The sequence below is a fragment of the Lytechinus variegatus genome, chromosome 14 (genome assembly GCF_018143015.1).
Source record: "Lytechinus variegatus isolate NC3 chromosome 14, Lvar_3.0, whole genome shotgun sequence".
In the NCBI taxonomy this organism is placed as follows: Eukaryota; Metazoa; Echinodermata; class Echinoidea; order Temnopleuroida; family Toxopneustidae; genus Lytechinus; species Lytechinus variegatus.
In genome coordinates this window covers 5079964-5098691 of record NC_054753.1, presented here as the reverse complement: position 1 = coordinate 5098691, position 18728 = coordinate 5079964, and the positions used below count along the sequence as shown (strand labels likewise).

Here is an 18728-nt window from a genome sequence, read left to right as displayed (position 1 = left end):
ATCGTGTCAACAAGCTCAGTCAACTTTTCAAAAGGGTATATGTAAACATTTCCGATTTATAAAATATAAATATGTACAAATATCAAAAGTTGCTCGGCACTTTGATCTATTGGCCTAACTCGAGAGAATGTATTTATTTGATTAAAATTACGATTTTTCCCATGTTGATGTACCACTTATTATAACATTTTTTTAAAACAAAAAAAATTTTACTGTTGTTATTCATTCATCTTTTGGGGTGAGATCTTAGTTGATGTCACTAAATCATCAACGCATTCGAGTAACTAATATCAATTAAGCTTAAACATGATTCATTTAAAATGTGACTAATTTAGATCTAAATTCTTCTCATAATTAGGTGTCTGATGCCCGATTACTGTATTCATGGCTTAACGACGGCACGCACACTGTTTTCTGTAACCATATCTACAAGTCAAACAATCCGTAGTCATGGTAGTTTAAACGTTAAAGGGGTTTCTTGTAAGCTGAACGAAGTCTACGGGCCTTTTTGCACGTGAATCTTGAATCATCATTGTACCGATGATTGCAATTCGTCCGATGTTTAGAATCATTGGACCTTTCACACGCTCACTCGAAAACTGTGATTTGAATTCGAATTCCCGAGCAAAAGTTGTATGTGGTGACTTATCAATCAAAGCACTGCATGACAAGATGAGTGCATGACAATTGTATTTTTTACTGACGTGCTTGAAAGGACCCGTAAGCTCCGCCCCTACAAGATGTTTTGGAGGTCAAGCCTTTCACACGTAAAATTCGTACCGCAAATTGAGTGAAACTCATACCTCCTTTACACCAGATGAAGTTCCCGCTACGTTCTTGGAGTTCAACTTCAGAAGGAACCCTCGGACGTGGCGCCAACTTTGCTTGATTTTCTCGAAAGATGTAAAGTTTTCACGTGCGTGCTACGTTTGCGCGACGTTATTGTAAAGTTTATGCTGCGTGTGTGGTGTGCCCACTCAGTTTACTCACAAAACCGGTCCGTGCTGCGTCGGAACGGTTCCCGCTACGTTCTGACTACAGGTAGTCAGAACGAAGCGGAACCGCTTCGACGCAGCATGGACCGCTTTTTCGGGGATAATAAACCTAGTTGAAACTTCGCGGACGTAACATGCACTTGACAATTTCGGAGCTGCCGCTGGATTTTCTTCGGAATTTCAACAACGTAGCAGAAACATCACCTGGGGGGGTATTCTGAAAAGTCTCGTAAGTTTCCACTTAAATATCCTTTTAAGTTACCCATTTAATGGAGCGCTAATGTACCTCCAAATTCGTATTCTGAAAACTCTATTAGCGCTCAATTAAGTCCCTTTAGGCCACTCCCCTACTGAGCCGAATTAACCAATCAAATGCGCTCTTACAACGTAAATTTTTCTCCTAGCGCGCAGTGTCTCTTCACTTTGCAGCCCGGCTGCTGCAGGACACTGCACCACGATCTTGATACAAATTTTTTTGCTGAAAAATAATGCTTAAGCAGGGGCGTAGATAGCGGGGGGGATGGGGGGGATGCATCCCCCCCAGAATTTTAGGTGGGGGGGATGGTGTGTACAATCATCCCCCCAGGTTTCTGTGGGGGAAGAAGCAAAACTATACAGTAATAAAGCAATGAATGCTAGTTAAAATCAATCAATAATAATAGCAGTAATAATCATAACGTACAGCAATGACAAACATGATCAAAATTGGACTTTTATTCAGAGTCAATCATCTTATATGTATTTACAACTTGCAAGTTTTAAGTAATAACAACTGTCTTGCGTCGTCATATACATTTAAGGATCGTTATTCAGAGTTTCACCAAGTACATTTCCTTATAATAATTATGTATTTGCAAAGGAGATAAGTTCAAAATATTTCATTACAGATTTAAGAAAGTGTCGCTTAATCACTCCCTTTCAGAGCAATTGCTTTCATAACACATGAACACTGTTCAAACGAATTAATAAGAAATTACCTATACACATACACTGACCCTTTTCCCTGCTGGCCATGTCCTCAACCCCTACTTTGCAAAGGAAAGGTGAAAATTTTCAGTCTCTAAGGAGCGAATTAGTAAATGAATGATTTTGGAATGAAAGTGCAAATTTTGGATGGCCTCAGTGATATCCGAGGTTTTTTTCACTCAATATTCACTCTTTCATATATTCACTCCTTAAAGAGTGAACTATTTCACTAATTTTTTCAGAGTACTTTGCACTTTTCAAAGAAGGTAGAATCATCCAATATATAGACATGCCTTAATTCACGAAGGCAGATTGAATCAATCCAAAGATAAGATTAATTTATGGTCTAAGATCACAGAACAAGCCTAACTCGACCCTCAGCGTGTTCATTGTCGGACCTTTGACAAAAAACATAATCATCTCGCGCATTTACGCGATAAAAATTATCTATACAGTTTACTTCCGACAACCCGGTGAGGTTTATTTCATTTCCATACTTAATTCAATCAAGCCTTTGTAATCATGGTAATTTTAAACAGAGTGTGCTTATCATTTTAGTGTCCGCATATCTGCACGTGGATAAGAAATATAATGTTGAGCTTTTTTTATTTTACCCCTATTACTATAATTGTAATTGATATTTTTTTAGTTATTTGGCTGTTTATTTGTTTATTCCTTTTATAGTTGTTTAGTTGTTGATTCATTCGTTTGATCATTAACAATATCGCTACTTTTAAAAGAGTATACTACTATCATTGACTATACTAGTAAAATAAGGAATACTAGTTATTCTAGATCATGTTTAGCAGGACTGTCATGACCAAGATGATAACTAGACATCCGACAAATTACATTTCTCTTATGATCATCTTTACTCATTGTCATTAATCAAACAAAAGATTACTGCCATGAAAAATGTGCAAGGAAGTTTATTACTGGATGCCCTGTTTATTGCTGAAAGCAAAGTGATAATCCATGAGGCAGATCGTGTTATTTTGTTATCTTTAACTCGTCTGCTTTGGCCCATGATATTTTGTTTTTATCGAGTACGTTATCTCCTTCATTCTTTATATTTATATATTAATTATATATATATATATTTATATATATATATATATAAATATATAATTTGTATATATAATTTATACATTTATACGTATACATATATATATATATATATATATATATATATATATTCTATATATATATATTTATACATACATATATATATATATATATATATATATATATATATATATATATATATATATATATATATATATATGACCCAGCTAGTAGGGATCATCCCCCCAGGTCTAAGGACCTGTCTACGCCACTGTGCTTAAGCATATTTGCATCGGAGATTAGAGGTTCGCTATGTTGTTGAAATTAACTGTTGTCTTTTCCCTTTCTCTCACATTTATTGTACCTTTGAGCTTTTCTCTTTTTTTCGAACGCTTCTGATTTTCACAACCCCCTATCCATTGAATCCATTTGTAGCTTTCTTTCTTTTTCTTTTTTTTTTACAATATTTTATTTGCCTCTGTCTCGGGGCCATGATAGGGGGGGTCTTCTTTAACTTAATTCCTACTTATTCTAAAAACTACATACTTTTCATTTATATGAGAAATCTTCTCCAACAAAATTTGAATAAACATATTTTAAAAATCAAACAAGCATAATTTTAAAAAAGCCGAAATTTTATTGAAATTTGATGTACAAACGTTATCATGGTTATGACATAGGTTTTTATAGGTGGAGAAAACGATGGCATCACTTCACTATTTTTTTCTTTTGTATTTTATTCTATATTCGTTTAAATACTAAAGGGGTCTATGCTTATTTTTTCATTGTCAGAAACAAGGTTTAATTCACTCCTGCACATTGCTGCATCTGCCGTGATTTGGCAATTTCATTATTGTCAAAAAAAAAGTGTGCAAAAACAAAATAGTTTATGATGCTAATAATAAAAGAAAATATAGAAAAATAATAGTCATATTTTCCCTATAAGTACACAAATATTTCTGTCTCCTTTTTCCCCCTTTTCTAATTTATTTATTACCAAATATAGTCCCTAGGCCCTATTCCTTATTTTACTTGTTTCTATACACCACCTTTCCCCCCTTTATTCTATTCCCTTTTTAGCTCTCTCCTTTATTCTCTTCCCTCCTCCTTGTACTAAACCGATTTGATGATATTTATACGAATGAAAGCAACATTTAGCAAGATATGGTGAGACTTAATGGACCTCTTATCACCATTATCTTTCCCCACTGGAAAGTCCGCTAATTGAGCGCTATGAGACGTTTCAGAATACCAAAAGTCTCGTAACTACTCAATTAATTCTTCGCGCGGTCATGACGCGTAGTATTGCAAGTGCGCGCAACGCAACCCTGCCAAATAAGGAAAGGGGCACTTAAGTGACTTTTCAGAATACCAAAATGCTAATTGACCGCTAATTGACCGCTAATTGAGCTTTCAGAATACCGCCCCTGATGTATAGGGTGTAGCGGCAACTGAATGTTCGTGGCGGCCGCGCAGTAGACATGGACAGAGTTGTTGCTCGTTCTTTCCACGTCTATGATACGACGTTGGAGATGTTATAGGTCTTGAGGAGGTCCTTGCTGCGGCATAATTACGCACTGTTCAGACGGCGCTCCTGCTACGTGGACTTTGAACATGTTCAAAGTCCACGTAGTGGAAAATGGGTCTCCGGAGATCATGCAGATCATGCCACGTCAATAGCAGTTCTCGCTACAATCTCAGTACGCTGTAGCAGCTTCCATTGCGTCATGGCAATTTTTTTGTTGACGTAGCGAGAACTGCGTGGACGTAACGTTGTCGCAAAGTGGGTACCTCCGGAGTAAAATTAGAATTCGTGATTGTGATTAGCGTACGTGATTGTGGTTTGGGTTCACACGTGCTAAAATTCGACATTGGCGTTATATTTCGCTGTAATCATCATTCAAATTACGATTTTTTTCCCTTGTGAAAGGGCGGTACTGCTAATAAATAACCCCCTATTAACATGCTAACCTGCTTGGGCGTCAGGGACCCCCCCATTGGCGGCGGAAGCCAAAAAATTTAGGGGGTGTTCACCTGAAATTTTGGGATGGACACAGGTAAAAAATTGGACAACCGCCTCAAAAAAATTTAGACAAGCAAAAAAAAAAAAAAAAAGGTCATCAACCTAAATTTTAGGGGGGAAAACACACGTTTCAAGGGGGTTCCACGTGACTTTAGGGGGGGACGTTTAAAAAAAATTTGAAAAAAAAAAAAAAAAAAAGAAAAAAAGGTTATCAAAAAAAAATGTAGGGGGGACAAGTCCCCCCCCCCCCCCCGCCGCCCCCCCCATGAGCAAAGGATAGTCCTCTGCACTGACAAAAATATTCACCCAAGCTCGTTATTGTGGACGCAATTCTCATAACTAATAATAATAGATCATTAAGATTATAAGTACGTACAAAAACATCTTGTAAAACATATTAATGAAACATTGAACCTGAATGTATCGACCCTATAAAACGTTTGCAGGGATCGCAAGCCCGTACAACCTTTTTTTTTTTGGGGGGGGGGGTAACTTTGTGCTTAAAAAATGGTTATCGTCGATAAAACGGTGTACAATTGAAATAGAATACTTCGCCATCTTGCTCCTCGATCAAAAAATGTTAGAAGCAGGAAAAGTCTATCAACTAAAATTGATCAATATTTTCCTCGTAGAATTTCTGACAAGCAAATAAAAGGTGGTAAAACCATGAGGGACTCGTCCCTGGTCGGCTTTGAAAATGGTCGGCACCATATCCTAGTTTTCTAATTGCACTTAATCGAATTATAAGTTTCGCTGTGAACGAGAAATGTTTGAAGCAGTGTCTGCTTTTTAAATTATTTTTCTCTTGTAAAGTATATCATCATGCCTTATAACTACTTTTTAATGAGTATTTTTTCTTCATTTTAATGTATGTTGCTCTCTCTATGTAATGTGAATATGTTTCGGGTTTTACAAAGCCTTATGGTTTGTATTATGTTTTAAGATCGAGAATGGAAATTGATTCGAATGGAATCGAATTTAATTGAATCGAATCGAATAGAATCGATTAGATTTAAATGGATTGGACTGAATTCAATCAATTAGAATCGAATGCTTGAATTTATTTGAAATAAATTCAATTGAATTGAACTGAGCCAAATTGAATTAAATTGAACTTCACAAATTAAATTTCTAATTTTCTTTATTCTATATGTTTTTATTATGTTTTATGTTTAAACATTTAAATTGATCCCAATTTAATCGAATTGAATCGAATGCTTGAATTGAAATGAAATAAATTGAATTAGATTGAACTGAATCGAATTTAATTGAATGAAATGAACTACGCTGAACCGAAATGAATTGAACTGAATTGAATGATTTGAACTGAACTGAATTGAATTGAATTAAATTGTACTGAATTTAATTGAGTTTTGATTGAATTCTATAATCTATCATGTTTCTCGTACCGTGTTTTTTTTGTCCAGCGGCTCGTCTATCGTCCGATGTCTCATTCTTGACGTAGGACGAAAATAGATTAATCCGAACGAGTTGAATCGAATCCAATTGAATAGAATTAAATTAAATTGAACTGAACTGAATTTAATCGAATTGAATTGAACTGGACTTAACTGAATTGAATTGAATCCAACTGAATCGCCTTTGGAACTTAACCGGATTGAATTGACTTGAATCGAATAGAGATGAAATGGATTGAATTAAAGCGAGTTAAACTAAATTGAACAGAATAGAATTAGTTGAATTGAACTGTTACAGTTCAATTCAACTAATTGTATTCAATACAATATTGAATTAAATTGGATGAATTGAACTGAACTTAATTGAATTGAGTCGTATCTTATCGAAATGAATTAAATTGAGTCAAACTGCGCTGAAGTGAATTGAATTCGACAATCAATCATGCCTTCCCGTATAATCTGTTAAAAATGATTTAAACATAGCTGTTTACTGTGAATCGCACGGTAAACAACCATGCTTAAATTATTGATAATTAACTATTTGAATTAAACGTTGTTTAAGATTTTAAACACTAAAATGTTTAAACAACTACTGTGTGATTCACATACTAAACAGCGTTGTTTGAATCATTTTTGTTTCTCTATCCAGCGGCTCGACTCCGGCCGGACGTTTCTTTCGTGACGTTGGACGAGGTGTGCTGGCAGACCTTTGGGGATAACATGTCAACCGTGGGTAAGATGTCCCGACTTAGCAACAAGCTTCTTGGGGAGATGAACGTGACTGCTGTCTTGGAGGAAAGGAACCAGACAGCTGATGAGGTGTTTCATGACCTTGGGCTCATGATAGACGTGGAGGGGTACATCTACCTACCAGGGGGACATTGGAAGCCAATCGATTGTGATCCCAAATGGAAAGTAAGTTTGATCCATGGAGCTATTAAACACAGAAATAGTTCCATGTTTGATCCACCAGTCTTTTATTTTCATTCCATTTATGTTTCGTCGTTCAGGGGTCCGTTGCAGAAAGAGTTGCGTGTAAACGCAAGTCAAAAAATCAACCTCAAGTCCCAAATGCGCGCTGTTGATTGGTTGATAATTAAGTTGCGCAAGATTTTTAGAGTTGTGATTGATTGCAATTCTTTCTGCAACGGGCCCCAGGTTACACAGTGTATTCTTTCGTGAAACTCCACTTCAAACTTGATTACTTTTAGTTGAACCCTCTCTCATGCATTTCATGATCAAGGGCTACCCACCAAGTTCTCTTCGATGATCCATTTGTCCGCCACAATTACATTCAATTTTCATCAATTGCCAATCGGTTTCTCTTTCATTCCTGATTTGTGCATAAGATAATTATAATCTCATTTATGTTTCGTTATTGGGTAATGGATATTAAATGATTAGATATTAAATAATATATATTAATGATTTATTTGTTTATTCATTTTATTGAATCGCTTATGAGCTTGTCTTCACTTACAAAATTGTATATGCACTTACTTGGCTCACTAATCACTCAATTATTATAAACCAATTTTAAAGGCCAATGGTTTTAGTTTCGGCGATTTGTTTTTAATGACTCAACATGTCCTTTTTATGCACTTTTTATTTCTAAGGTTGCCTTTGTGGTTCCATTTCGAGATCGAATCGACCATCTTGCCATATTCCTTCGTCATATGATACCAATCCTACAGCTGCAGAAACTAGAATTCTCTATTTTCATTGTCGAACAGGTATGGTACCATGGTAAAGGACAATTTCATGTATCAAGCTTAAGGCACTAATGAATATTGCGCCCAGAAAATAATGACTACTAGCAACAGGGCACTAAATACAAGTCATGTAGAAGGGAAAGGGTACTACATTCTATCTGTGCACGTGCGTGAGGTGGTTTGGTCCAAGTAACAACCGGCTTGACTGAAGCCCCTTTCCCCTTTATCCCGTCAGTATACAAAAGCCTAAAATTACTCTCTCTTATTTTTTCCCTTTTTTTTTCGGGGGGGGGTGTTCAACCCCATCCCCACTTTTGACTCACCACCTAACCCGATATACACACATATACCTACACCCACACACACACACAGCCACTCTCACAAACATAAACACACACTTTCAAAATAGTTCTGTGGCTCCTGTTTATGATTGCTGGAAAACGTCTAATCAAACTACGGTAATATATTGTTAGAAGTAGAAGTTCGCTGTATACCAATGCATGAAGCAAAATACTAACAATAATGTATGTTTTATTCATCATGTTGCATGAACCCCACTTTGACTCGCCCTCCTTTCAAATTCAAGTCAACATTGGCCTATCCTGGGGGCCCGTTGCCGTAAGAGTTTGACCGTCAAACAGGTACCAGTCTCATAGACGCTCTGATTGGTTAGAAATCGAGTTAGGTATGATTTATTCTTCGTATTCTTCATTCAGAATAACAACATGAGTTTCAACCGAGCAATGCTACTCAACGTCGGGTTCTTGGAAGCCTTGAAGCTAACACGATACGACTGCTATGTATTCCACGATGTCGACCACCTGGCCCTCAACGCCAACAACTACTACGGATGCGATTCCATGCCACGACATTTCATCTCTGGCGACGACTACTGGGACTATCGGTAAGTACAGGAGGGGCCAATTTGCTCCACCCCAAACATGTTCCACGACTAAGAAAAAAGGGGAGAAGAATATGAGGGGAAAAATGGGTGAGGAAAAATGTGAAATATACTTGTCATGTGATTTTAAGCTTGATATACTTTTTTCTCCATATCTCGGGATCGGATCGGACGCAGCAATAATCTGACTCATTGCAAGGTTGTGTGATGGCTATTCGAGGGTAACCGGAAGGAATACATTTTGCTTCCGATGTATGACCGATGAGCTAGAATTCTTTGTCGGACAGGAATATAAACGATATACTAGTATATAACCTTCATAACTTTTCGATATTGATTATTTTTTTTGTTCAGTCTCATAATGAGATTGATTTTGCACTAAACATTCCGAAGACTTGACCTTTAATCCTAATATATTTTCGTTAAAGGAAACCAAAACCCAAGAAGAGAAGCAACTTTATTGGAAAGAGTAAAATGAGAGGAACAATTTAAAAAAAAGTTTCATCAAAATCGGTTATGAAATAAGCAAGTTATAGACGATTAAAAAGTCTTGTTGTACTTACTATGTGGATCCTCAAATTGGCAAACGTGCTTCAAAATGGCTGATTTTGTGGACAACTCTCCATTTGTTTTGTACACATATTTTCAGATTTTCCCCTTTATTTTACATATTTCACATTATCTCCTCCTGACCTTGACATATATGATGTGGATTATATTTTCCCATGACATATGTTGTGCTTAGAAGGGGGCAAGATGCAATTTGAAAGATAATGAGGAAAATCTGAAAATTTGTGCACAAAAACAAATGGAGAGTTGTCCACAAAATCGGCCATTTTGAAGCACGTTTGCCAATTTGAGGATGCACATAGAAAGTACAAGAGTTTTCAAATTCCCATAACTTGCTTATTTCTTCACCGATTTTGATGAACTTTTTAAAAAATTGTTCCTCTCATTTTACTCTTTCCAATAAGATGACTTCTCTTCTTGGGTTTTGGTTTCCTTTAATACCCTTCTTGTTTCCCTCTTCAAACAGTATACTCTACGATTCCTTGTTCGGCGGAGTCACAGGTCTTACCACATCACAGATGCGACACGTGAACGGTTTCTCAAATATGTACTGGGGGTGGGGTGCAGAGGACGATGATATCTACAAGAGGGTACTTGCTAAAGGATATTTTCGATCAAGACCGGAGGGGCCGGTCGGTTACTACAATACTATACACCATGATCACACTATAACGTCAGCATCACCTGAACTGTAAGTCGGGGGGGGGGGCACTTTGCCAAATTGGACCCTCTTTATTTGCTTCACGTACCCCTTCCCACAATTTTTAGGCAATTATTCAGAAGTAAAGATTAAACTTTTTTCTATTTTACTCTGATAATAGTGGAAATTAGGTTTGCTACTGATGGTTTATAATTTTAACAGAGTCACATGTCCTTTGCTGCTGAAGAAAGTTCAAATCGCTTCCTATAAGCAAAATGTTCGTCATTCGGATCCCTTTTACGTATGCACTGATCATTTTATTAAAAAGATGTTAAAAGCCCTGTGGTGAGTGACTATTGACTTTTGGATGAAGACGTACCATTGTTCAGGTGAATAACTTTTTCTGGTCATTTTGTATGTTTTGTTGCAAAGATTACATTTGCTTATTATGTTCAACGTAACGACGAATAACTTGTATTCAACAAAACGTACGTACACTTTAGATGCATGCACTGATACCCATTTCCACTATCTATCTGTATGTCATTTAGGTTATGCCTTCTAGAGCACAGCTTCGAACGTACTGAAGATGATGGTCTGAATAGCATAACATACCAAGAGCCCGACATCGAATTGACTCCTCTATTTACTAAGATATCAGTTGATATCCGGAAACAGGCCTGGAAAGAAAGGTGGACCAAGTGCGACCCCTTGCCGTTCGCCACTCAAAATCATGAAAATGACGGTAACGAGCAGAACGGCAATGAAATGGTTTGATTGTGACCGGAAGACATGGGGAGCATTTTCATCAACATTTTACGTCCGACAAGTTGTCAGATCTGATAGCTTTCCTTGATTTTGATTGGATGAGAAGCCCACTTCCTATGGTAACTGTCGGGTAAAACAAGACTTGTCGGATGAAACGTCATGAACGTTCTCTAGGATAGACTAAGAGACGGCGTAAAAAGGGAATTTTACACAAAAGCAGAAGGTGGAAGAAAAAAGTAGGAGATGATTGTGTTGTCAATTTTCTATTACAGACGGAAGTACTGTTAATTGCATAAGTAGGGGAAGGTTAAGGTTTCATGTCTTTGACATGTTCCTCATGTTAAGCATTCGATTAGTCAGGCGTGTCTTAATTTTTTCACATTTATTAATGTATTTGTTTGTGTACAAGTGTTACACATTTAAAATTTCTTTGTATACTGTTTCTATGTACATAGTTTGCCTCTGCCAAAGATGTTCTTTTTATAGTTCTCTTGCGTCAGCTGAAAGCAAAACAAATTCCAAGTGTTGGAAAACAAGTACAGTTAAGGCAGTTGCCCAATGTATAATTTTGAAATTTACACTAGCATTTGTAACGATACTTAGGAATGGTGTTCGCAACAGTGGAAAGTTATATTTAGGCTTCTATATGTTACAGGTGCAAGCCAAAGCAATACATCTGACACCTGTCGTAAGTACATGTAGGTTGCACGGTTATATGTTTGTGGATTGGTACATGTACATGTATATCCAAGTTACAGATATGATACCTTGCTATGGGTTGTGAAACGAGCATTAACTTTTTGTCTCTGAATGTCAGAGGTCTAAGATCAGGGTTTCGGAGGCAAAAGGTATTTAGTTGGTTACGAGAAAAAGAAATAGACATTGCTCTCCTACAAGAAACATATAGTTCAGAAGACGTAGAAAGTAGTTGGTCTTCAGAATGGGGCAGTGATGTACTCTTTTGTCACGGATCTCCTCATAGTAGTGGGGTCATGATACTTATCAATTCAAAACTAGATTATAAAATCATTTCCAAACATGTTTCAGATAATGGTAGATATTTGATTTTAAGAATTATAATAGACGGCAATGAATTTATAATTTGTAACGTTTATGCACCAACAGCTGATAAGAAACATGAACAAAAAATATTTTTTGATCATTTATTATGTACCTTGAATTCTTTTGATGACATTACGACCACTCCTCTTTTAATTGGGGGCGATTTTAACGTGATTTTAAACGTGAATGTTGACAGACAAGGTGGTCATCCAACTACCTCGCAAGCAGTAATCAGTCAACTTAAAAAATTACAGAGTGATTTAGATGTCATTGATATATGGCGTGTACGTAACCCTATCACGCGTAAATATACTTGGAAACAATTACGGCCTCTAATCCAAAGTAGATTAGATATTTGGTTTGTCTCCGAGACCCTGCAGGATTATATTAGTAAGGTAGATATGATACCCGGAGTGGGTTCTGATCATTTGGCTATTATTTTAGAATTTAAGGTACAAGAAGAAACAAGATGTAATGCTATGAATTGGAAATTTAATAATACCCTATGCGACGATGAAGTGTTCTGTTCTGAAATGACGAAAAATTTAGATCTGTGGATTAAAGATATTTCACAATTTGATGATATGAGAATAGGTTGGGAATTTCTCAAGTATAATATTCGCCTATTTTCGCGTAAATACAGTATTGAAAAGGCACGGAAAAGGAAAGAAAGGCGAAGAGAACTGGAAAACAGGCTAAAAAGGTTGCAGTTTCTGTTGGATTCCGAGGGTGAAAAGCATGTTGAGGAATATAAAAAGATTGAAAGCGAATATGAGTCTTATTTAGATTATATAACACAAGGTATCATATTAAGGTCTAAAGCAAATTGGATGGAATTTGGGGAGAAAAATACTAAATTTTTTCTTAATTTAGAAAAAGGCCACAAAAATAAATCATCAATTTTTAAGCTGAAGCAAGGTGATTCCATACTTACAGATATGAAAAATATTAATTCTGAAATAAAATCATTTTATACACAATTATATAAAAAGCCTAATGTCGACTCGAGGCAAAACTCCTTATTCTTAGGACAAGAAAATATTCCAAAGTTACCCTCGGACGCCAAGAGTAAATGTGACTTGCCGTTAACGTTAGAGGAATGTACATCATCCCTATTACTTATGTCAAAAAACAAGTCACCGGGAAACGACGGTTTAACGGTTGAGTTCTATCGCAAATTCTGGGGTAAAATTGGACAGCTTTTGGTAGATAATCTTAACTACAGTTTTCAACAAGGTCAACTTTCTAGTTCACAAAGACAAGGTTTAATTACACTCATATCAAAGAAAGGTAAAGACAAAATGTTAATCGAAAATTACCGACCCATCACTCTAGTGAATGTTGATTTGAAAATTGGCTCTAAAGCACTTGCAGAAAGATTAAAGAAAGTTCTACCGGATTTGATTCACCCTGATCAGGTAGCATTTATAAAGGACAGATTTATTGGAGAAGCTGTCAGGACAGTTAAAGATGCTCTTTTCTTTTCCGAATTGAAAAATATCCCCGGAATATTATTAAGTTTGGACTTCCAAAAGGCGTTCGATTCACTAGATCATACTTTTTTGTTGAATGTCCTCCGATCATTCAATTTTGGTGAAGGATTTTGTAATTTTATTAAAGTTTTATATACCAATTTAGAAAGTGCAGTAATGAATCGGGGTCTGTCATCGGGTTATTTTCCCGTTGAAAGAGGTGTTAGACAGGGGGACCCATTGAGTCCTTATCTGTTTGTTTTAGCTATAGAAACATTTGCTATAAATATTCGTGAAAATAAGACAATACATGGTTTAAAAATATCTGACAATTTAGAATTGAAATTGTCGATGTACGCGGACGACATAACGGTTTTCCTTTCAGACAATATTTCATTTAGACATCTTTTGAATACACTTCAGAATTTCCGAAAGGAATCATCACTCACTATCAATATTTTCAAAACAAAGGCAATGTGGATAGGAGCCTGTAAAGATAATCAACATTCACTAGAGAATATTCAGTTTGAGAAGTCTTTGACAATTCTTGGAGTAGATATATCATATTCACCCAATGTTTTTTCTTTACAATTGCAAAGAACACTTGATAAAATTAGAGTACAATTGAATTTATGGAAAGCTCGTCATTTATCCTTAATAGGCAAAATACAAATTGTCAAAACCTTTGCTTTTTCGCAATTACTTTACCTTGCAAGTCTGTCAAAAATCCCAGATTATTATATAAAAGAAGTTAATAAGTTAGTTTTTGGGTTCATTTGGAACGGCCCTGACAGGATCAAAAGGGAGATACTTGTTAAGCAGTATGAAGATGGGGGGCTCAAAATGATTTGTTTAAAATCTCTTTTACAAGTGCAAAAAGTCAAGTGGATACAGAGAGTTTTTACATCCAATTCTAAGGGATGGAAGATTATTTTGTTGACATTGCTTCAAAATGTAGGTGGTGACTTTATATTTCATTGTAATTATGATCTTAATATTTTAAACTTGACAATTCCTGAATGGTATAAAGATGTCATGATTAGTTGGAGCACAGTATTTCAGAAAAACATTAAAATATGTGATCAAATACTATGGAATAACAGATGTATATTACAAAATGGAAAATCTTTTTATAAGCCAGAGATAAAAAACAAAGGTTTTGTTAAGGTGTCACATATGTTGGATGAGTATGGCAGACCATTAAGATGGAAAGATGCCAAAAATAAAGGCTTAACATTTGTTGAATACTTTCTGCTTCTCGACTGTTACAAGTTTATGCCATCAAAATGGAAATTATTTTTTCTATCTCAAAATTTTCATCCCATTCTTGACAATATTTCATCGATTCCAACTTTAACTATTGATGACATCACTAGAGAAGTAACAGGTGTACCAAAGTATATATTTTACACATTTTTTATGAAGGAAAATAACCCATCAATTTCAAATATATTTACACGTTTAAAAGACACCTATGGGTTTCAACAAGAAGAAGTAAGAGAACTTTTAAAACTACCTCTACGTACTACTATAGATACGAGACTTCGAGCTTTACAATTCAAGATTCTTAATAATTTGATTCCTACCAAGGTTTGGTTATTCCGTATTAAAAAGGTAACGGATACACTTTGTACATTTTGTAAAGTATCACCAGAAACTCTAGTGCATCTTTTTTATTCTTGCCATGTTGTTAACCAATTTTGGAATAATGTTGGTACACTCTTTGCTTCACTAGATCTTCCTGATTTCCTCTTAGAAAGTTATGTTCTTTTTGGTATCTGTAAGCCCCAAATTCCCAGAAATATATGTATATTGAACTTTCTGCTCCTGTCAGGTAAACAATATATTTTTAGATGCCGATGTGACGGAACAAAACCTACTCTCTCCCATTTTTGTAACTTTCTTTTATCATTTGAAACTGTTGAACATACCATTGCACAAAGGAAATGCAAATTAGAAAAACATGATGGCAAGTGGGCTATCATTCTGAATACTTTAAAGAGGCGATAAAGCAGAAGGCTATTTTGTTTTGTTATGTTTATTTTTTTTTATAGGCCAAGTGCCTGAATTTTTTTGTTGTTGTTATTGTTGTAAACAAACATATTTTTTATTATTTTATACTATTTTGTATGTTAGACATGTTATTTTATATGCCAACGTCATCTGAACTTTAATATGTGATCCATTATACCATGAATGTTTTGTTATGTATATTTTGATGAAAAGGATCAATAAAACTTGAATTACAAAAAAAATAAGTAGGGGAAGGCGGGGTAAGATTAGCCCTTTTTTTCTTTTTGCATGTTAGGACTGATACAATTAATAATCTTGAAGAAATAAGTACCTTGCAAAAAAAGAAAATTTTATTCTAGGGAATCATTTTTACCTACATGAAAATTTATACCCCAACACTGAAAGGCAATGTCACCTTTGAAACAGAAGATGTCAAATGGCTCAACTTGCCCCATCCATGAGGTAAATTGAGCCACCTTCTGGGGTAAGTTGAGCCACAAATTAGAACCAGCCTTACTTTTTTTATGTAAAAATCTTTTCGCTTGCTATTTCTCTATAAATACTAACATCCTCCAAAAGTAATATGACTTTCTTGTGAATTTGGTCCCTTATGTCTGCATATCAACGGCCTTTTGAGGTTTGTTATACATGATGTAGGTATATATATATTACCATATGAATTACCATATCTCAACTTGCCCATTGGCGGCGGAAGCCAAACATTTTAGGAGGGGACAACCAACAATTTTTTGACAAGCAAAAAAAAAAAAAAGGTTCTCAACCCAAAAATTTTAGGGGGGACGTAGGGAAAAAAATTGACAAGCAAATGAACTTGCCCCATGTTGGCTGGCTCAACTCTCCCCAGTCCTAACTTCATGAGATATTTTACATCCACACGTGTTTGATGCACCCATCATCCTAACAAGAATGAGAATCCATACCTGGTCTAACAATATTGTCATAGGACAAGTCCACCCCAATAAAGAGTTGATTTGAATAAAAAGGGAAAAATCCAACAAGCATGACACTGAAAATTTCATCAAAATCGCATGTAAGATGAGAAAGTAATGACATTTGAAGATTTTGCTTAATTTCACAAAACATACACATCCTAGTCCGTGTGCAATGAGGGAACTGATGACGTCAGCCACTCACTTTGTTTGTATTCTGTTATAGGAAATATGAAATATTCTGATTTTCTCCAACTTGTCATGTGAAATCGAGTTTTATTCCTCCCTGAGCATGTGGAATTAACATCGTTTAACATTATGAGGTTTAGACAAGTTTTACATTTTTGTCACTTCTGTAAAAATGGAAATATTCAATTCAAACAATAAAAACAAAAGAAATAGTGAGAAATAATGATGGACATCATTGACTTTCATTTGCATAATCTGAATTATGCATAATTTTATAACTGTTATGAGAAAAATATAAAAACTTTTTTTATTTTTTACATCTGCTATTTTTTTTTTGTGCATTGCTTGTTAAATTTTTCTCTATTAATATTTTTTATTCAAATCAACATTTTTCTTGGATGGACTTGACCTTTAAAGATGCATTTGGTGTAAATGCACTTATCTATTTCACACTTCCTTACTTTTATGGCTGAAATTTGTATTTTTCCCTCTGATAAACTACTTTCTGTTTCTATGTTGAAAACAATGTGGTGGGTGCAATGGGTCATTAATATACACTGTAAAAACTGTGGTGTTAAAACTGACACCAATTGGAGTTAATAGACATGATAGAGGACCACACCCTGAGGTGTTAAAATAACTCCCGAGAGATTGAACATAACACCAAAAAGTGTAAATGTAACAACCATAGGTATTGTAATAACACCTATAGGTGTAAAACTAACACCACCAATTTAACTCCGGTGTAAAATAACTGGTGTGGTTCTCTATGTACACCGGTTAACACCACAGTTTTTGCTGTGTATGACACCACCACAATTTCTGACTCATTCACAATTGGAATGGGGGTGGTGGCTCAACTTATCCCCAGGCTCAACTTACCCCGCCTTTCCCTACAGACTATCGACTTGAAAAGTAACAAATTTCCAGTCATCAAAACGTTGTTCTTTCTTTTCAATCGAGGTAATGATGGATTTGAATCGCTGAAATAGATTTATAAAGTTAACTTACTGATTCTGAACCATGTATTCATGACATTCCTGGTGGTTGCTAAGGAAGAACAAAAAGGATAAATATAAGAAGAAGGTAGAAGAAGAAAAGTGGAATGAGAAGAAAAGAACAAGGAAGAAGAAGAAATGAAGAAGAATAGGAAGACGAAGAAGAAGAAGAGGAAGAAGAAGAAGACATAAAAGAAGAAGAAGAGGGGGAGGAAAAGGAGGAAGAAGAAAAAGAAAAGGAAGAGAAGAAGGAGGAGAGGAGGAAGAGGAGGAAGAAGGAAAAAGAAGATATTACATATTATAGTATATGAGGATGGAGGATTAACGGGTTCACTTTGTTTCGCGGGTAATCTCAAAGAAATACTAGACATGTTCCGTTTCAGGACTGGTGTATAATTTCTTTAATAAACATGATAAATATTGTAAGATGTTTTGATCTGTTTTCAGTATTTAACATATTTAAGTTTGTATCTCTATGTTTTAGGGGAAGTGGTTGGTCATTCACTTTGCACTCCATCTTCATCTTTATGTACAATGTAAATATTGACGCTCCAATTAACTCCAAAGGTAAATGAAACTTTAAATGCCTTTCTTCTTGTCAGTATAGCGATAATAAATATGAATTTTTATATTCCATAGGTCAATCGCAATATTGTCATTGTTACCAATACTTGTCAATATAATTTGCAAGCCTACATGGATGGCGACAAGATTATCGTGCCAAGTTAAATCCTACACAGATTCATGTCAAAGAAATATGCAATTATGTAGTCATAAACAACTTAAAGAAAAACAGGTTCAATATTTTATTTTTTATTACTGTCACAATAGGTAGGGGAAGGCGGGGTAAGTTGTGACAGTTTTTGCTTTTTGCTTGTTAGAATTGATATGATTAATAATCTTGTCGAAATAAGTACCTTGCCTTGAAATTTAATTCTTCTGAAATATTTTCCACCTATATATAACTTTCTATCCCCACACTGAAA

The 18728-nt window shown here is 35.4% G+C and overlaps 1 protein-coding gene across 1 annotated transcript in view; it reads left to right on the top strand.

Annotated features, from left to right (window-relative positions):
- LOC121427365 (beta-1,4-galactosyltransferase 6-like) overlaps positions 1–16110 on the top strand; it is a 33149-nt gene extending 17039 nt beyond the window's left edge. Inside the window, exons 4-9 of the mRNA XM_041623721.1 lie at positions 7117–7382; positions 8084–8200; positions 8896–9083; positions 10117–10341; positions 10842–11364; positions 15861–16110. Coding sequence (XP_041479655.1) covers positions 7117–7382; positions 8084–8200; positions 8896–9083; positions 10117–10341; positions 10842–11067 — 1022 coding nt within the window. The 3' untranslated portion in view covers positions 11068–11364; positions 15861–16110. The remainder of the gene's footprint in view (positions 1–7116; positions 7383–8083; positions 8201–8895; positions 9084–10116; positions 10342–10841; positions 11365–15860) is intronic.
- The last annotated feature ends 2618 nt before the right edge of the window (positions 16111–18728 follow it).